Source organism: Phalangium opilio, unplaced genomic scaffold (assembly GCF_054372755.1).
Source record: "Phalangium opilio isolate 3A_F unplaced genomic scaffold, DU_Popi_V2 ptg000082l_1, whole genome shotgun sequence".
NCBI lineage: Eukaryota > Metazoa > Arthropoda > Arachnida > Opiliones > Phalangiidae > Phalangium > Phalangium opilio.
Window position 1 is genome coordinate 12033977 of NW_028324189.1, and position 27963 is coordinate 12061939.

Consider the following 27963-nt stretch of genomic DNA (forward strand, 5'->3'; position numbering starts at 1 on the left):
GTTTTGGAGCAAATACCTGAAATGGAATCCGGCGCTTTTAAAAGGGGGGGGGGAAGGGTTGAGAGTTTTGGAAGGGCTAATTACACAGTTTTAAGCGTACATTTTAATCAATATCTATTCTTAAGTGTTTCAATGGAGAAGGTATTTGAAAAGTTCCCAAGAAGCTAAATTGTAGCCCTTGTAATTAAATTGGATAAACCTTACGTTGATATATTAAAGGTTACCTACACATTAATTTCAATGAAAAATCAGAGTACATAGTAAGTTCGTCGACTCCTCCCACGAGCAAGTTAAGTCATGTCCCTTTATCTACTCTCCCTGACATCCCCTCATGTCTACCGTACAGTCACCGAACTCTACAACGTTGCGTAATTAATAGCCCCACACATTCCATTAGGTAATCACAAAATGACTAAAGCCGAATAACCGGGGAAACACCCAACTAAAACAGTTCGCGTCACACCGTCCAGCAAACCGGCCGTCAGACCAAAAGATTCCACTCAACTTCGTATATAGTCGCGCAAAGAAGTATGACTTAAAATAACGCGGAAGTGAATCTCCAAGTCTACTAGTCTGTCCAGAGACCCCCGAAGATAAATCAACCCCCAAAAATATCTTAGAGCGACGGAAGGAAACCTCTTGTGTTTTAATAATTGGAAGTCCCATCACGTCGTATTAGTCCTGGCAAGTTTTGAAAGTCCTCGCTAGAACTCGAAGTTGGAGCTCGAACTCGACGGGGGGAACATCGACTTTGACTCGAATATTTCCCATTCATCTCTGGTAAAACGAGTAAAGCAGACCAGTTCCGTGGTGCTAGCTCCGACTTAAAGGCGCTCAGCTTAGGCCACGAGAAAACCCTTAACCCATCGATCCCGGAGAGAACTATACTCCATCCTTGGTATCTTCCCTTTAGACTCGGATGTAGGATACGATTCTCTTCGGAAAGAGACCTAAACAGGGGAAACTCTCCGTATAGCGGCGAAGTTTAGTCGGCGAATCTCCCCGAAACCGAGGAATATAGGAAAGGCCTAGCTATAGTAGCTTAAAGGTAAATGCTAAAGCTCGTTCCTTCGTCGTCGTCGACGACGCTAGGTGGCGCGTTGGCCGAAGAGAGCCAGTCTCGCACCTCGCGCCACCGCGAGAGGACCAAACCTGACAAGGATTGCCAGGATCGACGTTTCTCATGGAGGATCAACAACACAAATTCGAAGACGTTTTCTTTTCCCTCTTCATCGGCCAGATTTCCTAACCCACAACAACAACCACCACCAGTTTCGACCAGAGTACGGTACTTGTTGATCACGTCGTTGGACAAAGACGGAGATGGCGAAAATGGCCATAAAAGGGTAAGTTCCATCGAACTAAGTTCATCTTTCGTGTGACGTGAAGTACTGTGTGTATCATTTGGATGGATGCGTGTTTTGGTTTGGTATATTATCTATCTTGGTGCCTGCATGGAGAGATTCGTGGGTTAAGGTATCAACAAAGGTGGTAAAAGGTGAAAGGGTTGGAAATGATAAGTATAATGGAGTATAATATGTAGTTGTGTATATAGGCGACAGAGCGGTTAATTGATGTGATAGGAACACGCCTTTAATGTACGGTAAACAAACTGAAACCTATACCTAGTTTTCACAAAGAGGTTTATATCGTTCTCAAGTGTTGCCAGACCGTTGGAAAGCTAAGAGAATGTTGAGGGAAGGTTTGTAGTTGAGTTTGAATCACTACTTGACTCAGAGCCTACTTACAGAGAGGGGAGAATTTTCTCTAACCCCTTAGTGAGCCGTTGTAATGTTTAAAAGAAATAGTGCGTAGAATTTTTAATTATATATCACAAACATTTCATGTAAATGTTAATATATTTTGCCCAAACATCATTTGGAACATCTTTTAAAACTACTAGCTCTATGGATACCTGTTGCCTGAGGCTAAGATTAAATCATATAATTAATTCAAACCTGTTTATCCAAACCTTCAAGTGAAGTAAACAAATATTTATTTACTGAAGATACTATAGCAACCTTGGAAAAAGTGCGATAAATTTAGATTTACCACGGAAAAAACCCTTAAATGCTTTTAATAATAAAAACACTATAAATCCATTCTAGAATGTAACCCTTTCTGGTCATCCTCTAAGGGTAGGGAGGGGGGGGGTTACGGCATAAATCGTATCAACAAGTTAAGATAAAAGTTTCCTTGAGCAAACACATTTATCTTAAAAAGGGTCTGCTGCACTCTAAATCAAACGCACTTTAGGTTTAAGGCGCACTTTCCAAGTAATATCGCATTTACCACTTTCATTTTTAACTTCCCATTAAGAGCAAAAGAATTAGGAAAGGGGATCCTTATTAGCAAAATGAAACTGCACATCGAAAAAAATTAAAAACGAAAAATTGATAAAAAAATCGTTTTTTTCTTCTTGCCTTTTAAACTTAATTGAATCATGAATGAAGCAAAATTCGTCTATAGAAGATAAGATTTTATTTTTTTTTCTAAATTGAAGGTTTCAGAAATGAAAGAGGCCCTTGGCAATTAATTGCAAATGAATTCTGGGAAAGCTTAGTAATTGCTATCTTATCCATTATGCATCACGTACCAATTTTGCATAACAACTTTTAAGACCAGACCCTTTGAGGATAAAATTTATACTAGGAAACGTATACTTGTGTATACGTATAGGCGGCCAACCTTTGATATACTTTGTACAGGTCAAAACGTAGGTAGCGTAGCGATTAGAACTTAGAAGCGCTATTCGCGATTGAGTTATCGAAGTGACGTTAGTCCGGGCCCTGCCCCAGTTATTTTCGCTTAAACGCATTTGAGTGTTGCATCGTGGGCTTTGACCCTATTGGGGATTGGGAGTCAATAGAAAAGTTAGCGCGATAAGATACCAAAGTTGTTTTGGCCCGAATGGCTACGTCGGAAAAACTATCTGTATAGCTAATGTCCTAAACTTCTGGGTATCGAAAAGAACCCTTGGAGCCTGGAGGATGTGAGAGATATAATTGCGCGATCAGGTATGATCGTGAAATATTCAAATTATCAAGGAAAGCACGTGCCACGTGGTAATCAATTTCAGTTTTGACCAAACTAAAGTACCGTGTCCAAAGTTGGTCCTCTTCTCTATTTTAATATATGATCTTTAGCTGATATTACAACAAAGCTTCAGGGGCTAAATATCAGAATGACCCTAATCGAGACAGCCAAGACCTCGCGTGGACATCTTTATTTTTTCCCGCCTTTTCTAGAGCTCGCGCCAAAAAAAAAATTGTCGCGAGAAACACACCAAACTAAAAGAAAGACACACTTTTAGGTAAGGATGGTCATTTCTCATTTTTCACGAGTTTCAAGATAAGACGCTACCATGGAAGAAAGGCGGCAATAATGCGTTTTGAATCTTGTTTAAAAAGTACGGTTACCAGACCTCAGTGTATAGTTTATATTCATCTTGAAAAAAAAAAAAAAAGATCTAGCTGTTTTTTTCAGAGAAACTTTACGGATAAATAACTGATTTTACCCCGAATGTTTTTCATTTTCTTGGATGGAATTTTAGTTCAGGGATTTAGACGGTAAGTTTTATAGCAACCTCGGATATATTGGCAATCAATAACAGGCTCTTGAAAGAGAGGAGAAATATTATGTATATATAGACAGGGTTTAGTTTTGCGTTTTGGGTTATTTTCGGAAGGTATTCCTACTTTCTAGGAAGAGAAAAACCCGAAGTATAGTCTGGATTGTTTTACTCAACGCCTAGTTGGTGACCTTTAGAAATATAAACAATAACCAAAAAGAAGTCGAACCAAGAAAAAGTATCGTCTTAAAGGCCGACTTCCAGCGAAAAGGGTTCTAGCAATAGAGAATTTCCTTCAGAGGAAAGCAAAAATTCGAGAGGAAATAAATTTATAAGGATTTCTATTGTTCATCTTCAGTTCGCTAGAACCACATTTCACGGCTTTCAGTTAGCTAGAACCCTTCCAACTTTTGACCCAGCGGGGATTCGAAAATCGGCACGGTAGCTTCATTATTAGTCTCGATGCTCGGGTTTCAGTTCGCTAGAACCCTTTTCGCTGGAAGTCGGCCTTTAATGCTTTTTCAGACGATATATCTTTTTGAGTCATTTATCTCATCTGAGTCAACTAGTTTGGTCGTGTGAACAGAAGTTGGATAAGTTGAATCACTCAAATTAAATCTTGATCACTGACCAAATTTTGCTGATTCAACTATTAGACCCATCTAGTTCAATCAAAAGTTGTTTCGTTTACTGTACATCTTTCCTTACACAATATATTTTTTTCCTGATAATACCGAGTTAGAACAAATATTTTAATTAAAGCTTAAAGAAATCCTCGTGAAAATCAAATAAAATCTAGAAAGATAACCATAAATATTTAATTTTAAACCTTCAATGAATTATTCAGACCCTAATGAAATATCCCCCACTATCATCCATAACTTAAGACAGGTGGTTAATTATAAATTCAAATTTCCTTACGAACATCGGGTAACTTCAATTAAAAGAAGCTAACCAAAATATTGGAATTCCTAATTTATAGGCCTAATTATAATATTCCAGGTATTTAGATTCATACCTTATGCCAGGTATATTTGCGTTTACCAATGTACGCTCAATTAGTCGCCAGGCAGTCCGATCCTCGGATCAATAATACCTACTTGTACGCTATCTTAAGCTTCCAATATCATTCGAATTGAACCTGGATGGGACCCAGGAAATAAGCTAGCTAGGTGATTGGGTATAAGGTATGGAGGGAGATAGTAGGGCGATTGCCCAAGCGACCAGAAAAGTTGTCGATAAAACCAGAGGTCGGATACTTTAAGATAAAAAGAATTTTGCCTATTGTCGTAACATCGGAGAATCTTTTCCCTTATAGACCATTTCAATGTAACTATAAGAGGGAAAGACAAAGGGGTAAAACTTTGCCTTCCATCTCGCTTTTTGGCACCTGCGCTGTAGTCTTTTTGTGTCATGAGAGATGGCAATGTATCAACCCCCTTGTATGTCCAAATACTGAGGGTTGTCTACCCCTTTTTTACGTCTATTATCTCGGTTCTGGCTACCATATTGTAAGTCGTCTATTTCTACTTTGGCAATACAATTTAGATCACCAATGTTAACTTGCTCCCCCTACGATTGCGAGTTGTTGGATCCTTCCCTTTCCCTCAAAATGGCGGAGAAATTCGTGGAATGGAAGGCTAGAGGACTAAGACATTAAATTGGCTAAAGAGGGGCTGTATTCACCCCATTCTTGACTCCTGATTGTGTTCAGTGTGTAATATATGTCCGGTCCCTCGCTATAAGGCTTAGCAAGAGGCAATGTTGCCCTTACGTAAAAATCCCCAATTTCCCGCCACTGACACGCGAAAACAACAGCTCGGAAAGGGCGGGACAAAAGCTGTTGGAGCTTTTTCTGAAGGGGAATAAACAAGTCACAAAGAGTGTGACTGCGATGCTAGCGAAAATCGACCTCTTTCGATATTTCTCGAGGCAATTTTTTACACGACGCCCGCGGCTGTTTCCTTTCTTCTCGAATTTTCATCCCACAAAACTGTCTGTCTATTGATTGTCTACAAAGATGAATCAAACATCCGATACAGACCATTCGATGACCAGGTTTTGGCAAGAGCCCCTATCGAAACTGATTCACTGTTATTTCCACAAAAGAAACTTCAGTTTCGAATACATAAACATATATGTATGTATTTTAGATATCTGATAAATAAATAGGGCTTGGAAGTTGGAATAGATTTTAAAATTTTTCTCAATGCAGGCATTATAAATCGTTTTCCAATTTTCTTGTCAAAGCATTCCTATTTATTTTCTTTCAAATATCGAGTTTCAAAGGGATGATGAATGCCTATTTTCAATTAAATATTTAGTATCACCCTCAGAGGCTTTCCTTACACCTTTAAATATGACAGAGGAAGAACCGATAAACATCTGCACTTTAGTATTAAGTCTGATTTTAATTTCATATATTTGTTTGTTTAATTTATTCCTCGTAGCTGGTCAACCAAATATGAGGGAAAAACTTAGTTCATCGTTCAATTCTACAGATCTTTACACGCTCTCAAGTATTATACGAGCTCTAAGCTCTTAGCCAAAGCTTCAACACTTCGCAGTTTGTCAATGGTAGTTACTGCAAAAGGGTCATTCGAAACTTTAAACAATAACACAACTAAAGGTCATGATTTATACCATCCAGTCTATCGTAAATTAATCAAATTTCGATAAATCATTCCCCCAGAAAATTCAATCGATAAATTGAATTTCACATCGCGAGGGATTAAATTTACGTAATCAGTTAATAAAGGCATAACTAATCTTAACAGAGTGATCTCCTGGAAGATTCTAGGGGGTAGAACGAGCTTGTACCAATCATGGAAGCTAGGCAGAGATGAAATGACGTCAGGTTATCGTAACGGGATCATTGGCCGATGCCCAAGCCTTTTATTATGTAAATGTCATTGTTCTCTATAACGCTATCTCTCACCCACGACTTTTCTTCAGCTAGGCGTTCTAGTTTGCCTTCAAAATAAATGACCGAGTAGCTCCCTTCGTTCATCATAAGTTATTATTACGCATATTTTCAAAGGAGGATAAAGCAACAATTTTATGCATACTAAAAAAAAGAGCATATCCTGCAAGTAGTGATATCTATTTTATTAGGGAGAAGGTATAAATTCGACACATTTGCAGCTTTATCTCCAGTCCAAACGTAGGTCCGGAGTTAATCCCCCCTCCAAATTACAACCAGCATCTTATTGGTTCTTGATAACTCACGTCAGCACGACGCGAATGACGAAAATTACGTACGAGGATAGGCGAAATAGCCTGGCCTCCTTTTACGTCCCCCCTTGTATTTGAAAGGGGGACTGAGACTATATGGCGCGCGAATACTTAAGCACCTAATACCTCCTCCCTAATAAACTGGATATCACTTCTTGATCCTGTTTATTCCCAAAGAAATTCATAAGGAAAATCAAACGCTTTTCTAAATTAAATTTATGGGAATCACGTGTTGAACCCTCGTGATTTTTCTCCCGCTCTTATCTTAGGTATACGAATTCGCGCGCGCTGAAAGGCATATATATTGGCGGGAAATATTTCCCGCCTGATTAACCAATCGCACGTGAATCGCTTCGAAGGCAATTTAATTTAGCAACCCCCTGACGTCAGCGAGTGTCGACCAAACCCCACGATAAGACAAAAGAAGAATGCCCCTACATTCTTCTCCCCCCCCCGGTCAATTGATACCGCGTGTAACGTTGTAATAAACCAAAACGTGCACCCGGTGGCTTGGGTTAAAGGTCGCGAGGTCACCCTCAACGAGATAAAGGTACACGTTTATCTTTACCCAAATGTCCTCCTGTTTACCTTATGTTATGAGATTATCCCAAGTGTATAAAGATATGCCAGTTCCCCACCCATACAGCACGTACTACCTTATCGCATTAAGTATGGTATTTTTGTACCCACTTATAGCGAAGAAGCGAGAAAAGATTATTTTAAATCCTTTCCATTTAAGTCTGAAAAAACCACACTTTATATGACTGAAGTGGTATCCCAAAGTGTGAACTTATTATGTAACAACAAAGTAATAAACTTAAACTAGTGTTTCCGTAAATTTTTGTTGCTAAAAATAGATTTAACAACATAATCATCAATAACAAGAACCCGAGAATTTTCAAATATAGAAATATAAGAGCCTTATTTAAGCCCAAGATGACAAGGCTAAAAATATCTCAGAAGTGGGATTCGAACCCACGCCCTCAGAAGAGGACTACGAGGCGACGCCATATTGCTTTTTTTCAAAGTCCGAGAACGCGAACTCAACGGGACAATGAAAACTACGAAAACGGGCAAGCTTAAGTCAATGATGTTCCAATAATATTGCAACGAACTATTAATCGAGATTATACAACGAACTATTAAGCGAGATTATACAACGAACTTTTGATCGAGATTAAACAACGAACTTTTAATCGAGATTAAACAACGAACTTTTAATCGAGATTAAACAACGAACTTTAAATCAAGATTAAACAACGAACTTTATCCAACGAACTTATAATCGCGATTAAACGATTAAGAAAACGAACCTTTAGTCGAGATTAAACCACGAGACCGAAACAACGAACGATGGCCGATGCACACGATGACCAATACGAGGAAGCAAGAGGTCAGAACGAAGGACTTCTAGAAGTGCATGGGACAAACGAGACACCGAATTTTATCTCTCTTGGAGCGTTTGAAGAGGCGATAAAGAACGCAGTAAGCAGCGCTGTAGCGGCTACGATGGCAGCTATGCAACAAGCCAACGTAAATAACGGACCGAACCAAGGGCAAGGAGGAAACGTAGCCCCACCACAACCTCCTACAAACGTCGCTTATCATCAATGGGGAGATGTAAGCAAAATCCTACCTGATTTCGATCCTGATCACGCTCCACATCAAACGTCAGAGATGTGGATAAAGAAGGTGAACGATATGGCAGCAATGTATGGATGGTCTGACCGCGTAACAGTCAACTATGCCCTACCACACCTAAAGGGATCAGCGAAAATATGGTTTGAAGGATTAGAGTCCAACGTCTACACTTGGGACGACTGGACCGCTTTGATAAAGAAGTGGTTCCCATCGGCGAAAAACACTCAGAAGCTACACCGCGAAATGGAGCAAAGAGTAAGAAAACCAGGTGAAACGTTAGAACGCTATTATCACGAGAAAATTGCGAAAGCACGTTTATGCGGGTTAACCGAAGAGGCAATGATTGAATACTTGATAACGGGTCTAAAGGATCAATCGTTGATTACGGCACTCAGCGTCCGAGAGTTCGCCAGTCCTCCAGAGTTATTACAATGCATGAAGCAGCTCGAAATGAGGTTAGACTTAGCGGATTCGGAAGAAGTTAAAAAGCGACCTCATCACGATCGCCCACGACACGCTGCTAATCATGGCATTGACCAGCCAACACGAAACGAAAGTAAAGAGAATGCAAGAAGTACCGAAAGGAGACCATTCAAGCCACGTTATAACGATAAAGGTGAAACACTATGTTTCAACTGTAGTAATTATGGACATGTGTCCAAAGACTGTCTCCAACCTCAGCGAAGAGCTAGATGTGAAAGATGCGGTCGACCAGGACATGTCGCAAAAGATTGCCGAAACGAAAAGAAACCCCCGAGCACGCCTGACACTACGGCGGTTAAAATAGTGGCACTCACCATATGCGACAATACAACGGCTCCTACTACCGACCCCAACGAAACTTCTGCTACCGACACAAACGAAACTCCTGCTACCGACACAAACGAAAAGTTTTTCAAGAATGCTATCGTTAACGGGCAACCAGTCAAGTCCTACATTGACCAAGGTAGCAAATGCGTACTCATTAGGGAAAGCGATGCCGCAAACATTTCGTTAAACTACGGACCAGTCAACGACACTTGCGTAATCAGTGGTTACGGCGAAGGTACGACGAAGCCAAAAGGAGTAACCACAGCTACGATCGAAGTAGACCAAGTGAAGGCCAACGTAGAACTGTTCGTGGTTCCAGATGAGTCCCAAACGATATCCTTACTCATCGGACAACCGCTCACCGAACTTCCGAACGTCACCGTAGTAAAACGCCAAAACACGTTAAGGCTCTTCCAAGAAGAACATGCGACCGCGGAAGAAGACGACCAACTGTTAAAAATCCAGATTCCTAACCTCCCACCGCAACCTATTAATTTATGGGTGAAAGCAGCGACGGTAATCCCTCCTAAATTCGTAGGATATATCGATTTGATGACAGACGACCTAAGCATCGACAAGCAAGATGTCTTTGTAGAGGGCCAGTTTCGAGCGTTCGAGAATACAGAGTACTGCATCCCAAAAGGGGTGTATCAAATCGAAGAGGGCCACACGACTATGCCAGTTATGAATGTCTCAGGTACGGAGTTGACCATAGCCAAAGGTCAAAATCTAGCAAGAGCGACACCTTGCCAAGCCGCCGTCGAGAATGAAAACGCCAATGTGCTGAGCATAGAACGAAACGAATTGAGGCTCTTCACCATCAACGAAATCAACGTCGATCCGAATGCATCTCCGGAAACGAAAAAGCGGATCTGCAATACCTTAAACGAATATCGCGACTGCTTCGCCGATAAGTTAACGGAACTTGGTAAAACGGATCAAGCGCTAATGGACATCGAATTAACCACAACAACGCCAGTCACGTATCGACCGTACCATCTGTCTTACAGCGAGCGAGAAAAGGTACGCACAAAAATTTCCGAATTGCTAGCTGCTGGAATAATCACGGAATCAACGTCTCCGTATTCAAGTCCAATTTTGATTATCAAGAAAAAAACGGGCGACGAACGCCTTTGCGTGGACTTTCGAGCACTAAATCGAATCACGAAAAAGGATGCTTTTCCCTTGCCGTTAATTGACGACCAGCTAGAACGTTTACGTGGTAACAAATATTTTACGAGTCTAGATTTAATGTCCGGTTACTACCAGATTCCGGTAGCTGAGGAATCGCAACCGAAAACCGCATTCTGTACACCAGACGGACATTATCAGTTTTTACGTCTCCCGTTTGGATTGAGCAACGGTCCGGCAGTCTTCCAACGGATGATGAATGCTGTGCTCGGACCACTTAGATACGCTATAGCACTTACGTACTTAGATGATGTGCTAATTCCCTCGATCGACGAAGGCCAAGGCTTAGAGCACCTCAAAGAGGTATTGAAAGTTTTCCGACGCGCCAAGCTCACATTGAATTTAAAGAAATGTTACTTCCTGCGAACCAACATCGAGTATCTCGGGTTCGACATCAGCGAGAAAGGAATTAGACCTGGAGAACGGAAAATTCAATGCGTCCGAGACTTTCCAAACCCACATAACGTACATGAAGTCCGACGATTTTTGGGACTCTCAAGTTATTTTAGACGATTCATTAAGGGGTTCGCAGTTCAAGCCGAACCTCTATCACGACTCATACGAAACGATGTCGAGTGGACTTGGACGAACGAACAGGAAGCGTCCTTCGCCTGCCTGAAGAAAAGGTTAACTGACCGACCAGTGTTAGCCCTTTATAGTCCACACGCTATCACCGAAGTACACACTGATGCCAGCCAAATTAGACTCAGTGCTATACTCATGCAAAAAGAAGACGCTGAAGACACGTTATTCCACCCCGTTTATTATGCTAGTAGAAAAACCACCCGCGAAGAGTCACGTTACCACTCCAGCGAACTGGAAACTCTCGCGGTTATATGGGGATTAGAAAAGTTCAGAGTCTTCTTAATCGGGCTGAAATTCACCGTTGTTACGGATTGCAGCTCAGTTCGAGCAACGTTGGCAAAGAAGCATTTAGTCCCACGAATTGGTCGTTGGTGGCTGTGGATCCAAGAGTTTGACTTCGAAGTAATGCATCGACCGGGAATAAGGATGGCTCACGCTGACGCTTTAAGTAGAGCACCCTTTGAGGACGCCGAGGAAATGCAAATAGCAAAAGGCCTGTGCGTCATGCACACCGAAGTCCAAACGGAAGATTGGCTAACGGCAGCCCAGTTTAGCGACCCAAAATTACGTTATATCAGGGAACAACTATTGAAGACAGGGAAACGTACGAAGGAAGACACTCGTCTCATCGAAGATTACAGCTTATCAAACGGACGAATATATCGAAAAATAATTGTCAACGAAAACGAAGAACCGATTCTACTTTGGGTTGTACCAGATGCAGCTCGATGGAGAATCGTCAAGAACTGCCATGATGACATAGGTCACGTAGGCATAGACAAAACGTGTAAGAAAGTAGCGGAATCATATTGGTTTCCTCGACTAAGACGGTACGTTCGCCGTTACGTTTCATCGTGTCTAGAATGCCTCTTCCACAAACGACCAGCTGGAAGGCAACCGGGGATGTTACACCCCATAGACAAAGTAGGAACGCCACTACATACCCTTCATATGGATCACCTGGGTCCATTCGTTCGTAGCACCAAAGGAAACACATACGTCATTGCAGCTATCGACGGGTTTACGAAGTACACTATCCTACGAGCTGTTCGAGATACCGGCATGCGAGCCACCACACGTTTTTTAGAAGACATTATCGGATTATTTGGTGCTCCAACGAGATTGATTACCGATCAGGGTACTTCATACACAGGTCGGGCGATCAAAGACCTTTGTAAAAAGTCGAACGTCAAACACATCGTAAACGCGACAGCAACGCCACGTGGAAACGGCCAGATAGAGCGAGTTAATAGGCAGTTAACTCCTGCTATAGCCAGCATGTGCATTCGAGAAGATGAGCGCGATTGGGATACCCATTTGTACGAGATTCAATGGGGGATTAATAACACGTACCACAATGCCACGAAAAGCACCCCCTTCGCTCTTCTCTTTAACTTCAAATCACGAACCCCAACCTCAGATTTGATTCAAGACACGTTAGAAGAAACGATCGACTTCGACGAAACGACTCTCAAACGTAGAGACGATGCGATTCAATCAATTCGCATTGATCAGGAAAAGCAACGCCAACGCTACAATATGAAACGGGCTAAAGCAGAGACTTACCAACCAGGCGATTTGGTGGTGGTCGAGAGACCCCCACAAGCAACTGGACTATCGTTGAAAACAGCTGCTAAGTATCGTGGGCCGTACATAGTCACCAAACGTTTAAATTACGACAGGTATCTAATTGAAGATTTACCGGAAAACCAACGATCTCAAAAGTTCTACCGGAACACAGCTCCGGTAGATAAACTGAAAAGGTTCCTATTCCACGACCAAGAGGAGATAGACGACAATCAGGAAGATGCAGCTGAAAACCAGTTCATCGACAACCCTAACGACGATCAAACTGAAACAGTGGACACGGTATCCATCGAAGAACACGTCCCAGCCGAACCAGGCTCAGCTAACGAACATGATCCTGATGACGGTCAGCCGCCAAAACGCGTCACTCGAGTTAGAAGACCACCGACTTACCTCAAGGACTATTATAGGCACTAAGTACAAACTAATTCCAATGTAACATAATTCCAATGTAACCGTTCCAAGTATTATTTTTTTTTGTATGTGTAAATCTGGGGATTTAGTTAGTCAGGATTGGTCGAATGTTAGCTATGATAGATGGCGACACTGTCGCTGAACATAACTCTTTTTTTATTCTCCACCCCCCCCCCTTTCCCCATCCACGAGGAGAGGAAAGGGATAAATAGATAACGCACTCTCGTTGTAGATACGAGTCTGATCACAACGTAATGTAACTTAAGCCTCGTCATGTAAATTCATTTGTATCGTAACTATTAAACTTAAACCTCTTTTTTTTATTACAAACATGAACGTATTATTTACTAACGATAAGCAACGATAACGAAACGCTAATAGTTGATTGGTATTTTTCTTTCCTTTTTTGTCGTTGTGGACAAAATTAATTTCCGGAGTAGTCTGATGTATATCCAAAGGATTATTATTAGATTTGAGGTTTTTTTTCTTCATATAGTAGTTTTATTAAGTTTTTTTTCGACTCTCAAAGAAGACATTCCCATAGCTACGCGGAAATGTTTTAGACCATTTATTGATCTTTCCTTACTCCCTTAGGGACGGTTTCCTTGGTACTAAAGTTCCTGATGTGAATGACTTCAAGAAGGAAAGGTATATATATAGTTTTGGGTTCCATTCTTTGGTAACTAATTGGGCAATTATTCGACGTCATGATAAACGGATATCATTATAACTAAAAAAAGATTCTATCTATATACATTACTCAAATAAAACTGTTAACTGGTTAGATAATTAATTTATTTATGGTTTAATTGTGGGATTCGACGAACATGTGACACAAACTTCATAACCACTACACCGTAGTAATAGGTAGAGGGTCGCAATCATTCCCATTAGTTGTATCAGAAGTAGGACGAGACTAGAAGTAAAGAGCTCTAGATTGGTAATAGATCCTGGCACTAGTGAACAAATTTGAGGATTTTATGCCGCTTCCATCGCGCCTACACTAGAGAGAAAAAATTGGTCGAGTTCCAAAAACATTTCCTACCCCCTTCCCCTCAACCTAAAGCCGCGGAACACGGACGCGGCTCCTTGAATCTAGTTCGGCCGTCTACCGCCACGAGCGTCTCACGTTTTGGAGGGAAAATTCAGAAACCACTACCAGAGGGCCAACCGTTGGTGTCTTATCAAGAATATTCACTTTCACCAAGTGAAGAATTTGGTTACCTCAATACTTCTAGTCCCTTACCCTACTTCTGGTTGTATGTATTCTGATACTAAACATAATTACTTTGGAGTTTGGACAAAGTTGGCCATAAACGTGCCACTGAATAATCCCCCAAATTTAAAACTTTAAGGACCTCTTTTTTCTTTCTTATTTGGAGAAAAGAAGATCTAGGACCTCTCCTACACGATCATGGATTTTCTCCCCCACTACTCAGGTATCGTTTTCAATATATAAGGCATTGTAAACTAATTCGAGAAGGGCTTAAGTAAAAAAAAAAAACCCAACCCGGATCAATTTCCCATTAAGGATTTGGTTTTACATTTACTGAAAACAAAAAAATGTATTTTAATTAAAATGTTGTCGAGAGAGTGAGGGCTGTTTTTAAGCCCATATCAAATTTAATTGGGAATATCGATCAGGAAGCTGGTATCACATTTCAAACAATTATTATTTATTTTTAACTAAAAGCGGTAGGGTAAAAAAAGGAGAAGTTAATCACGTTGGGGAGTAAAAAGGCGCGCGCATCTTTTAATTAGGGTTATTGTTATTCTCTCTCTCTCTCTCTCCCTCTCCCTCTCCCTTCCTGGGAGGAGGCTCTCCCCAGTACGGAAGAAGAATGAAGTGATTTTTATCGTGAAAGATCGCTCCCAAAATTTCTCTTCTTTTCTGTGTTAATATCGATCTATATCGTGTACAGAGAACAGTGTAAATTTTACCATATTGGTTCGGATGGACAAAAAGAAAATGAAAGTATTCAAGGCGAACGAGAAAACCTTTAATAGTATTAGGAATTTAATCATTTCAAACGTGAATATTTTTATTTCTAATTACATCTTTGCTCGTCTGAAAAAATTACCATCTATAGCGTCAGTAAATCCAATGTTTACTTGTTTACAATCCTTAATTCTTGAAATATTCAATTATTCGCCACCAGGGACTTTGTGTCTGTATATTTGGCGCTACATAGTGGTTTGTAGCATCCCTATAAACCCAGTATCCCAGTTTAATAGTGATATCAAACTTCACTTCATACACCATCCCTTTACTATGGGATCGAAGACAGGAAACTCTCACCCATATAACTCTATCTCGACTTGAAAAAGAACCAACACTATTTTTTTCTCTAAGAACACATACATTACGGTTAACTACGCGTTATCCTTATGCCTGGTGGATTTTACCACTGAAAATTAATGACTATAAAAGAAGGGAGAAGCATTTTGGATAAGAAAGACTTGAAATTACTCCCAGGAGAAAAGGCGGGATTCTAAGAGGTCTAAACTTGAAGGCCGACTTCCAGCGAATAGGGTTCTAGCGAACTGAAAACCGAGCATGAAGCGACCGTGCCGATTTTCGAAGCCCCGCTTGGTCAAAAGCTGGAAGGGTTCTCGCTAACTGAAAACCGTGCAATGTGGTTCTAGCGAACTGAAGATGAACAATAGAAATCCTTTTAAATTTATTTCCTCTCCAATTTTTGCTTTCCCCTGAAGGAAATTATCTATTGTTCATCTTCAGTTCGCTAGAACCACATTGCACGGCTTTCAGTTAGCGAGAACCCTTCCAACTTTTACCCCAGCGGGGATTCGATAATCGGCACGGTCGCTTCATTGTTAGTCTCGATGCTCAGTTTTCAGTTCGCTAGAACTCTTTTAGATGGAAGTCGGCCTTTGAGAGATCTTCTACGTTTTGGTATATTAAGGTCGCTAGAAATTTTAAATGTTTAAAGGCAGGCACGTTTATAGTAAATGATAGCATTCCCCATAATCTCATGAAGAAAATAGTACATTTCTGAAAATTGCAGACTTGTCCTCTTAAGCATCAAAACGTCCATGATGGGATGGAACCATCCGGTTTTGGAGACTGAAGTGAAATTTGCCATAGCCGCAACTTCTCTTTTCTTTATCTGATGGGATGTTGGAGCAAAAGAGGAAAGAGAGAGAGAGAGAGAGAGAGAGAGAGAGAGAGAGAGAGAGAGAGAGAGAGAGAGAGAGAGAGAGAGAGAGGAGGGAGGAAGCAATTAAGCCTTAGGTCTATCTGCTTTTCCTTTCTTTTTATACTTGGGACTTTTCTAAGAGCTGTATTTGTCTCTACATTGCGGGCGTTTCGTTAATTGGCGTGCAGTGAGACGTCAAAAAGAGGGTATTAGTATTAGCATTTAGGCAACAGCCTGGGTTTGGGCTATTATTTCTTTTTTCTTCGCATACTACTTGACAGTTTTTTTAAACATTAATCCTAAATAATTGGGTGTATTTTTTATTATTTCTATTTTACTTTTATAATTTTTAATGTACGAGACCAGAAGTAAGATGAGACTAGAAGTAAAGAGCTCTAGCATTGGTAGTAGATCCTGGCACTAGTGAACAAATTTGAGGATTTTATGCCGCTTCCATCGCGCCTACACTAGAGAGAAAAAAATTGGTCGAGTCCCTAATATATTTCCTACCCCTTCCCCTCAACCTAAAGCCGCGGAACACGGACGCGGGTGCTTGAATCTAGTTCGGCCGTCTACCACCGCGAGCGTCTCACGTTTTGGAGGGAAAATTCAGAAACCGCTACCAGAGGGCCAACCGTTGGTGTGTTATCAAGAATATTCACTTTCGCCAAGTGAAGAATTTGGTTAGCTCAGTACTTCTAGTCTCATCTCACTTCTGACGATAGTAAAGAGCGAGGACCTTTCTCGGAATAAAATAAATAATAATTAAAAAAGATGGTCTCTGATTTATAAATGTAATTCTGAAGAAAAATGCCTATTATGAAAAGCCAACATTTAGGGGTAATGACTAATGTATTTCCTACGAGCCCCTGTAGAAATGTTTCACCCGCCACACACCCATGTTCAGGGCAAAGCTACCCACCAGGGGCAAATTTTTTTATTTTAATGTTTAATATTTAATGAGCACCAAATTAATTAGTTACTTAGTCAAAAAACTAACCAACCTCTACACAAAAAAACGAATGACTCTTTAGGTTAGGGAACTAACAAAAAATTGCGTCATTAAAGGGAGTATGAATGAGAATTGCACAAAAAAATTCAAAATGAAAATAAAATTATACTCCCTTTAATAAGAAATAAAAAGTGCGTCACAGTTCAAAACAAAGTATGTTTACTGCTTTTAAATTGAAAAAAGTAAAAGTTTCAAATCCCCAAGAAATTTAATGGAATGGAAAATCGCTATGGAATTTTGTTTTTGGCTTGAAGGAATTTCTCAGGGCCAAGGCTTAGGAGGAAACCAACAAGGCAAGGATAGAAAACTTCTTGGAAAATATGTAACTCTTTACGTAGGTTTTTGGTCAAATAATTTTCATTCCCAGTTAAACTAACAATCTCCCTTGACTCTGAAAGAGTTAATCTAAATTTAGCCTGCAGGTTTGCGTCGTTGGGTTGTTACGGAGGGACAATAGAGGTTAACACTGTAGGTTATACCAAGGTTGGATAAAACCCAATGACGCGACAAAGGACAAGATAGATTGTCACGTAATTTTCAGAGAATAACAAAGTCGAAAAGAAAAAAATATATATATATAAGTGTTGTCAGAGCTTTAATACCAACGTCACTGTAGTACGTCAGAGAGTTTATTATATCGGTAAGAATTTATTTTCTTGCTATTTTATTATTAGACCTTTCGCACTTGATTGGTTAAATATAAAAGGCTTAGCGATATTGTCTTAAGACTCCCCAAAAGTTAATATAAGATTTAATTAAAAATCTGTTAATTTTAAGTCTTTGTGTAAGTTAATTAAATTTTGGTGTGTTCTGATTTGAAGAAAATTTGATTTAACTTAGGTTTGAACAAATAAATTTAAACTATCGTACCAAAAATAAGGTTAAAATTAATTAATATGAGCAAGAAATAGAAAAAATAAATAAATAAATAAATAAATATATATATATATATAAATAAATGAAAGGAGGTCACGTGGAAAAATACAAAATCACGTGTTCTCTCCGTTTTACTATGGTCACTAATGGTAGAAGGGGTTATAGCACGAAAAAAAGGCACGTATATTGGCTATAAAAGGTATAACATCTCTCTGGTATTGCAAAATCCAGGCTCTAATTTCGCAAAAGGTGAAGGTAACGCGGAGTTGAACACAACGTAAACGATATTCTACTTTGAAAGTAGTACGGGAATTCTCACGTTGGGTTTTATTATATAGAGAGCTAAGAGTTAGGTGGCCATTTTTATGGTGTCAATTCGGCCAAAGCTATAAAAGGCGAGTACCGTTACCAAAAGTAATAAACCATAGATATATCTATATCCGTTTCAATCCTCGGAGGTAGTGATTTTTTCTGAACTTTGCTAAATTTTATGTCAATTCAGAAGGTTGTGTAAACTGAAAGTTCTTCACATTAATGGTTGCCATTTCTCAAGATGGCCACGGATTGTAAAAATCTTTCTTTTTGAGTACCAAAACTTCAGCCTTTCGGTCACAACTTTTACTTAAACCACAGATATGTTTCTTTTGTAACGGCCAGATTTGGTCCATTCTCTGTCAACATATTTATCCTTGCTGCTACCCCTTTTACTTTTCAACCAAGCCTCTAGATAACGCGCACGGCTACATATTCAAGATGAAGAGTTGATTTCAAAGGGTTTTACTATTCGGCTAATTTAATTTTAAATTATTGAAATTTTTATATATTTTATATTTTATTTTATAAATATTTATGTTTTCTGATTGGTTACTTTCAATTTAAAGGTTTTTGATTGGCGTTTATAGCGTGACAAGTGTTTAAGTTTGCGTGATCAGCAGTAACGTAAATTAATAAACGTGATTAATTAAAATCCAGCTAGCGACAATTGACAAACAAGGAAGGGATAACGTTCCTCTTACATGTCGTGTCTTGCAAGGATTAAACGCGTAGTTTACACAAAATTATCCGTTGAAAAGTTCAAACAAAGAAGCGGCCCTCTCTTAACGCCATAGATAAATATGTTCACTTTATCGATGTTAAAGGGAAGGTAAAGGCGATGCTCACTTAATATTTAAAATCGATATCTTATTATTGTCGATAAACTATGAGGGTTATGTTGTAGCAGGGATAGATATAATTTCAGAAGAAGGAATGGAGAACAGAGTAATCTGGGCGCACGCCAAAGTCCCAGCCCCCTTCCTCGGGACGGCGGGGGTATGAAAGAAGAGGCGGGTCATAGCGACAGAGGTAAAAAGGAATTACGTATTTTTCGCCGTCCCCGTCAGCAACGTCATCTAAACGTAGTTTAAGTCAGCCAATAAATGGTTTACACACATGGAGGATTCATACCATTTACACCAGGAGACCGGAGCTACATGGAGGACAAAAAATCCGTCTACTTTTGTCCTCCAGGTAGCCCGGCCTCCTGGTGTAAACGGTATGAATCCTCCATGTGTGTAAACCATCTACAAGATAAACTTTTCGTTACGTGTTGGAGGGAGGACCTATGTATACTGGGTGGTCTATGAGTCGAACTGAAGTAAATACTAACCGTTCTCCATTCCAGCTTCTAAAATTAAATCTACACCTGGTTATAGGGAAAACGTTTTAGTTAAGGTTCAAGGTAGAATATTTTGGTTTTTATTCGAAAGTTAATATTTGTAATGAATTAAACTGTGTATATCTACAATACTGAAGAACGCATGAGAGTGAAGAAGACGTGGGAAAATTCCGTCACGTGGTTGTATACTAATCCTCCAATACCCCATCTTCATCTGCTTTATTAATTCACACTGAAATGCGTATATCTTCTTTAATATTGTAGACAAAAACATTGTTCCAATTTGTAATATTCATTATTTTATACGCACTTTCCAATAACACCGCGACCTTTTTCATTAAAATACTGACATATTGTTAAGAATCGTTGCCTGAAGGGACATCGAACGTATATAACGCGTTATACTTTTTAAGCACCGGGGGAAAAGATTTCCATAAAAATCACCGGAATTTAAATGAGAAAAAATTTGCATAATCGGTTGAAAAAACAGAAGAAGAGCATTGTCAGGTTGAAATCTCAAAAGAACAGACAAAATAACTATTCAGAGATGCTGACCAAAAAAATGGTACTGGTAGAAATAAGGCTAGCTCTTGTGACGAAAAATTTAAAATTCTGATGCTAGGTTACAATGTATTTTTTTTTTTGGAAGATAAAAGCCTATGAAAGCAAGCAGTTTCTAAGTTAGTTACGACTGGCCATATTTTCCAATGTCAGCTTAATGGATTGATAGAGTTTGAGAGAGAAGGTCGTCATCTAAAATCTATTCGTGTAGGTCCACCTGAATGAAGTTTAAGGCAGGATAATAGAAAATATAATAGGCATTAAAGCCTTTCCTTGCATTAACAATATCTATACGGATGAAATTATTGGGAAGTCAAATGGGACCACGTGTGCTAATTTTTTTCTACTATTTTTAAATGCCTAATAGTGATTTTAATGACATATTTCCGGGTACGTTACGCGTTCTACTGTATTCCCTAATTCCTCGCGAATAACAAAATCATACTAGGGATGGAGCAAAGAATTCTGGGTACAACAAATTGAATTTGCGTTTGGCGCGAAAAGGTCTCAAGCTGCTTGTATCAAGGCACGCGTGGAAGGACAACTCATAAACACATTGAGGAGTAGCGCACCCACTAGGGAAAGCCTGCCGTCTACGTGACGAGTTAACTGTCTAATGGTAGCTGAAGAAGTCAACAGTACTTGCTCTGAAAGATCCCAGAATCCCAGATTAAATCATTTGAAAGGCTCTCTTCGAAAAAAGAATAGAATACACAGCGAATTCCCAGTATAGGTTACCATGGAGATGAGCTAAAGATAAAACAGCCCTTAAACACTCTCTGGAAGGTCCATTAAGGACTTCGGCTCGCCTGGGACTACTGGGACCCTGGGAGCGGAAGGATTTCAGGCTCGTGGAGTTTTGAATAAGGTCATTTGTTTTTGAAAAACCTTTTTCCATTATATAAAATTGAAACTCGATGGGAAGGGGATACGTTGAAGGTTCTTTAAATGTAAAAGCGCGGAAAGCCCACGCCCATTACATTGCATTCAAAGTTACAAACTTATAAACAATTATTTGCCTCGCGATAACAAGCATCAAGGTCATTCATCTAGGCCAAAAAAGGAAAGAAACTTTAAACTTAATCTCCAATAAAAAAAATCAATAAAATAGTTACAAGGCTGCAACATCGTGAATAAAATACTAACATATTGAACTTCACCTTTCTTAAATATCGATTTACAATAAAGGTAAAAGAATATATACGCCATGCAGGTATAACGAACTGGGTTAGTGTGACAAGAAAAGCTTCTATAAAAGATCAGCTGGTATTGGCGTGAGATATTCCCATAGGAGAGTTTACAGGGTTATATATAATGCGCCATAACCAAACATAGTTAAAAATGCATTTCAGCGTATAAATAATAATGCGGGTATGAGCAGTTCTTTATGGTACACTCTGTACAATATTCTATTGATTTTAAAGAAGCATGTATAGCGGGTCAGTTTTGGATAAAATGGGGTCGCCTAGCTATGTTGTGAAAAAAAAAGAAAGGCAATGACTTTGCCCCAAATTCAGTTGCAGGCACGCGACCTTCAAGGTTAGTACAATATCAGGTACACTGCGTATATAGATAGACAAAAGGTCATTGTGTCAATAGGGCAGCACACCTTTCAGGCTCTATCTTAATCTAGGTTGGGACAAAACACGACGGAAGATAGAGGGCAGGGCTTATCTCATTTTCAAAACGTTTGACATTATTACAACAGAGATAAAGAGTTTGAACGAAACGTTCCTTAATGTTGTTGCCTTGAACTTTGGGGGTCTAGCTCTTCCAATATAAACCGAGGAGATACGTTGAGTGAAAATGGCTAAACAATTATTCCAAGCAGCTGTATGCATTACTGCTAATAGCTACAGTGTGTTATTATTGATGACAAATTAGTCACACGCTGACCTCTTAATTGAAGACTGATTAAGTTAAAAACAGGACGTTTTACGTCACATCAATGGAATTATTTACACACCTGATCTCAAAAACAAGAATAATTTTTCAAAACAACAACATAAACAAGACATATACTATTGAAAGACGGTTATAGGTAAAAATGACGCTAATGGAACCCAACAGCACCGCGACAGTATCCCATTACCCATTTATATAATAAGTTTCAATATAAGTAATGTACTCCTACAATTATTTCGTACCCTTGACAACTAGTCTACAGCCATTAATAAAGAAAACGTGGGTGTCAGAGGATTATTCGGGCTTTACCATGTAGCCAATGATTACGCTCAATAGATTTTGTTATCCCTGCCTGTCAGAGTCCTAACCCCGCCTTTAGGTTATCGTTATAACCCACGCTTACGCCATTCCCAATACCCACCAGCCAGCGGCGAGGTACTTCCGGTTTTCCGTTTGAATGAAGATAAACATCTCTTACCATTAAAGTCACTTTTCTATATTTTTCTATAGATACAGGAAAAGAGATGAGACCCAAATATGCTTGCTATTAAAGGGATTATTCACTAGGGGATTCGGAGAACAGAACTTGGAAATAACACTAAATCACAAATATTAGGGATAAGTTGGGAAACTAAATAAAGTGGGTAAAGTATTAAGATAGAATTCCACGGAATGTGATATAATACAACATACCTAAAAGTTTATAAGATATGTTCCATAAGTATGACACTAAATATACTTCGTTATGCTATAGCTCGAGTTCGAGAACGACAAGCGAGAATTGAATGGCTGCACTCGGTTAATTTTGCAGGACTTCCATCTAGGTCCTATTTAGTCTGTACTACGCCTTTGACAGCGCCTCACCAGGCGTCGCTTTACGAGAATCAATGACCTACCTCCCTTCAGGGCCGGAAATAAGAAAAATATTTATAGGACATGTGTCCAGTGATACCCCCTTTGACTGGAAAACTTATAGGACATTGTCCACTGGAGTGCACAAAAATGTGTCACGTCTTCATAGTCATGACAAGCTCCAGTTTGTAACCAGAGACAAACTTATTGAACCTATCTTATGGTCATACAAGTAAAATCATACCACATGTATTGTTTAAAACTCCAAAGGCCCCCAAATACATGGAAGCAGCTGAATCACAACTATTTTTCAAAGAAAATTTAATTAAAACCAGTCTAAAATTTGCATATATTATGCAATTGTATCTTTCCAATCTCAGAGCCTGGACTACTCTAAGAATAGTGTCTTATCCAGCCAGGTATAGTATTTCAGTCTGGAGTAGAGCCTAGAGAGAGCCTTATCGGAAATGAAAGAAAGGATTTCCTCTGATAATATAAGGGAAAAAGATCTGAGAGATGGTAAACGAAAATAATGAGAATTCAATACGTGGAACTATGAACTCAAATACTTCGGAAGATGAGGTAAAACGGATACGTAGTAACTATAACTCAACTGCAAAACCAACATGACACGAAACGAACTCGGTATTTCCGCCTTAAGCAGTTGCGAGTATGAAGTAACAAAAGCAAGAAAACTATACACGAAGCATCTGCTAGAAAGCCCAGATCGATTCAATGCATTTCAAATAAGGAATGCATGCAGATAAACGGGAATCATCGTAGGTGTAACCAGCCATTTTTTCAACATATCTAGGCGGATTTGTGGGAGGAGCTAGCTAGCTAACCATTATGTATGGCGGATTTGTGGGAGGAGCTCGCTAGCTAACCATTATGTATGGCGGATTTGTGGGAGGAGCTAGCTAGCTAACCATTATGTATGGCGGATTTGTGGGAGGAGCTAGCTAGCTAAACATTATGTATGGCGGATTTGTGGGAGGAGCTGGCTAGCTAACCATTATGTATGACGTATTTTACCTGGCGTATAATCTATCTCGCTGCGCGTTACGTGATTACACGTCGCGTTGCAACCAACCAATGAAATCACAGTTAGAAAGACGTTACTTACCAGAATTATGAGGCGTGTCGGATAGTAATTAAGTTATCAAGCCCGGCCCACAAAACCCGCATAGAAATTAACTCGGGATACAAGGGGTCGAAATGATTTATTCCTATAAGCTGTATGCATTCCTGCTTTCAAATGTATAGAGAGTAGGCATCGTCTGGCCTTTCCTATAAGATTCTAATGTAGCCAAAGGCATAAAACTGCCCTTTCTATATATTTTGAACGGATTTTTACCCGAAACTAAAGATCCATACCATTTTATGTGAAATGTACGTCGTTGACTTTGCTTTTGCTGCCAAGACATGAAAGGGAGTCTAATACTATTTCCACATGAGTCGAAAAAGTTCGTTTCTCGGAACTTTTTGCCCACAATAATATTATTCCAATGTAGGTTATGGTGTTTTCCCCATATTCCTCATGCATTAAAGAAATGTTTGGAAATATGTACATGTGTGTGTGTAGATGGTATGCCTGTATATCAAAAGGATTTAATATCGTTTTTATCAACAGATTTTAGACGTCCGAAATTTTTTGGCTGTCCTTGGGCTTGTGTGTGTGGTGTACTGGAAAAAAACCGCTATAGTGACGCGGCGGTACATTAGGAACCCCTTCTTGCCCAATCATCTTTACTTTGCACAATGTAGATGTTACCCTAATTTCTAAGAGGTGGTTTTTGTTTATGGTGTTACGCAACCACACGTAGATGGAGTTTTAAATAATCCGCACTGTTTCTTGTTCCCTTTGAAGGCCGCTTACTTAACATTTAAGGAAAGTTTCAAATGTGCTACACCTTCCTCAATAAATATTTTCACGTAGTATTATATACATATAATACATTTTCAATATTGGTTAGAATAAACAATAAATATTACGAAACTGTATTGAATTTAAACCTCAAAACAAAATATTATAATAAATATTTTCAAAGAGAAATATTTAATAAATCTTTTTTATTAATTCTACTCCAATAGGTGAAGTTCAAAGGTCATCCCGTCATTTCAAATATCAAAATGACGACGGACCAAAAACGTGTGTGCCGTATTGGCGAACTTCCAACGCGTTTCACATCGCACGATGGTTCCCGCGTCAACAACCCACGTCGTGCCATGGCTCTAGTGACGGCCGCCGAAGACCGTAGTTGCGTTACAACAACTACAACCACTACCACAACCCATCCGTCAGTAGCTCCTAACTCAAACCCTAGACGACTTCCTGGTAAACTACTGCGACGCGAAACGACTAGTCGTTTATTGGACTTAAGTAACCCTCCGACGTCATCTTCCAACGTATTACGCGCGACCACCAGCGAGCCCGGAGGCTCGTCATTATTATGTAAAACCCCACCCCAAGCCGCGCATCGTCAAGGCAAACCTGGTACGTGGAAATCCTCAAAATTCTTCAGTCGTACCATGACCTCGGCTGACCTTTTAAAGGGAATTAAAAAACTATCCATACCTAACACGTCGGACGATGGTTCAACGCCTCCAGAAACGGCAAAGACATTTAAAACTAGGTTAAGTTCCTTGAGACGCAAGGGGTCATCGGGGACGAACCCCGCAAAGGATGTCCTGATTAAAATAGATTCGGAACCCGACAGACGACGAGAATCATTGGCCGAGTTTCAAGGTACGACCACACCCCCTCGTAAGAAAAGCGAGGATGAAGGTATAGTTTGCAAACGCGAAGACTTAATATCGCTGATCAATAAAGTGGCGAAAAAATCTGCCGCACAAGTCTCGCCTAAAGCCAGAAGAACGCCATTAAGGGTGACGCGATCGGCCAGTTTCGAACCGAAAAAAGCCGACAGCGACGACCCTGACTCCAACAATAGCAGTCAAGAGACGTCAAGACGTTCCTCTCTGGAGAAGAATTTCGAATTAAAAGAGCACCCCACTTCGACTTTGAGTCTTTCCAAAAGTAACAGTCCCACAAACAGGAGCCCGTTATCGAAAAGCAGTCCAGTAAGAATCGAGGAACTACCGAGTCAGGAAGACATCGCCAACATTGAGGAGATTGACGTTAAGAAAAGTCTACTCGAAGAAACAGTTTCAATATCATCTACGGATACGACAGAGGGCAAAGAGAGCACGGACGATGACCAGCCACCGTCGGAAGCGGCTAAAGTACAATGGGATGACGGAACGGATGTCAACGCTATGTTATTAGGAGGTGCCATTGAAGCCTTTCTAAAAGGGATGGGTGGTATTGGTGCTGCACCAGTCACGGAAAAGAGGGTTTCCTTCAAGAAAAACTAGACAAGTATAGGTACTAATTCGAAAAAGATATAAACGCTCCCTTTGGTATATATAAATAGAAACTAATAAAAAGTAAATGGTATAATTTGTAAATCTACATTAATTCGACTAACGTTTCGACTATATAAGTCAGGCGTTGACTGATAATGTCACGATAAAAAAGTTGTGACGTCACTAGAGTTAAACGTTGAACTAATTAAATTATATTAAATAAGCGGTGCAGTAATACATTTGTGGAGCTCCCATCCTATCTACTTCCTTCGACCGTTACAAGTCGAAATAGGCTAGATTAATGTTAACATAAACACGGTACCAAGTTGAGTGCTTTTCACGTCGTCTGCTGCTTATTTACATCAACGCAGCGCCCCGTAACCAACATGGCGAGATAAATAATTGTCATACTTATATTTATATATATTACTTATGATATTATAATTTAAGTAGTAAAACCAAAAAGACCTATTTTGGTTAATTCAAATTTCAAAAGTGTCGCCTCAGTTCCTAAGCACATACACAGAATGTAAACATATCAGTGTTTAATTCATATCATTTTTTAAAATGTTTAAATGTTATTATATTTAAATTAAGTCTGTATGTTAAAAGGAATTAAAAGATAAACCTAAAAATAGCAGACTACACATGGCGGCCATGAGAGGGTAACGAGGAAACCTACAAGACGGGGTGGCCGAGTGGTTAAGGCGATGGACTGCTAATCCATTGGGCATTGCCCGCGTGGGTTCGAATCCCATCTCCGTCGGAAAATATTAATTTTACTATGTATAAATTTCTTTGGTTATATATTAAAAAATGTTGTATTGAGATTAAATGTAAATAATTAGTATCGTGATTAATATGGCGGTTTATTTGAAACAATATAAACTTTCCCTAACGATTCAAACCTTCAAGTAGGCGATTAAAATGGATATAAATTAAATTTATGTCAATGAAGAGATATAAATAAGTGCCAATTTAGGCGTAACTTGGGAATAATAATAACGAAATATAAAATAAATTGGAAGAGAAATTTCATGTTGTCTAACGAAAAAAATAAATAAAAAATGTTGTAGATCGAAATATAGTGTTTGCGCTATAAATTTTTGGAAATCAGTAGGATGTGCTTAAAGCTAAATTAATTAATTAACTACGCTTTTTAAACTCATTAAATGGGCCTTAGCTAGGTCAATGATTAATTATAGGCGTTTTATTTTAAATAAAAAGAAATTAAATGGGCCATGTTTGTCTGTGATATACTGAGATAGAAAAAAGAAAAAAACATAAAACCTTTTGCTGAATATTATTTGTAAACCTCGCTGCTGGCTTTGCATCGCGCTAGAATGTAATTATGTATTTATTAAAAAAAATGTTATTTTACGTTGGTTATAAATGATATAGGAAATAAATTTTAAATTTTATCAATTTGTATTGTGTGATTAATGTATAAGCGAGAACGGATTCATGCTCATAAGAACATAGGGCACGAGATATTCTGTCCCCGTCCTAGCATATTTGGTGTAGGTAGGTTCGCGTCACT

At 39.4% G+C, this 27963-nt stretch overlaps 1 protein-coding gene and 1 non-coding gene across 3 annotated transcripts; both read left to right on the top strand.

Annotated features, from left to right (window-relative positions):
* The first annotated feature begins 448 nt into the window (after nucleotides 1–448).
* On the top strand, nucleotides 449–27846 carry LOC149651729 (uncharacterized). Of its 2 annotated transcripts, none has more exons than XM_089848774.1 (2): nucleotides 449–1346; nucleotides 25149–27846. In XM_089848774.1, the coding sequence occupies exons 1-2, from the start codon at nucleotides 1053–1055 to the stop codon at nucleotides 26430–26432; spliced, it is 1578 nt and encodes a 525-aa protein (XP_089704900.1). In that variant the 5' UTR covers nucleotides 449–1052; the 3' UTR covers nucleotides 26433–27846. The 2 variants fall into 2 exon arrangements, with proteins under 2 accessions (XP_089704900.1, XP_089704901.1); XM_089848775.1 differs by lacking the exon at nucleotides 449–1346 and adding an exon at nucleotides 22091–23286.
* Nucleotides 27108–27189, top strand: TRNAS-GCU (transfer RNA serine (anticodon GCU)). The gene has a single exon. It is a non-coding gene; the product is annotated as a tRNA-Ser (tRNA).
* Nucleotides 27847–27963: the final 117 nt, after the last annotated feature.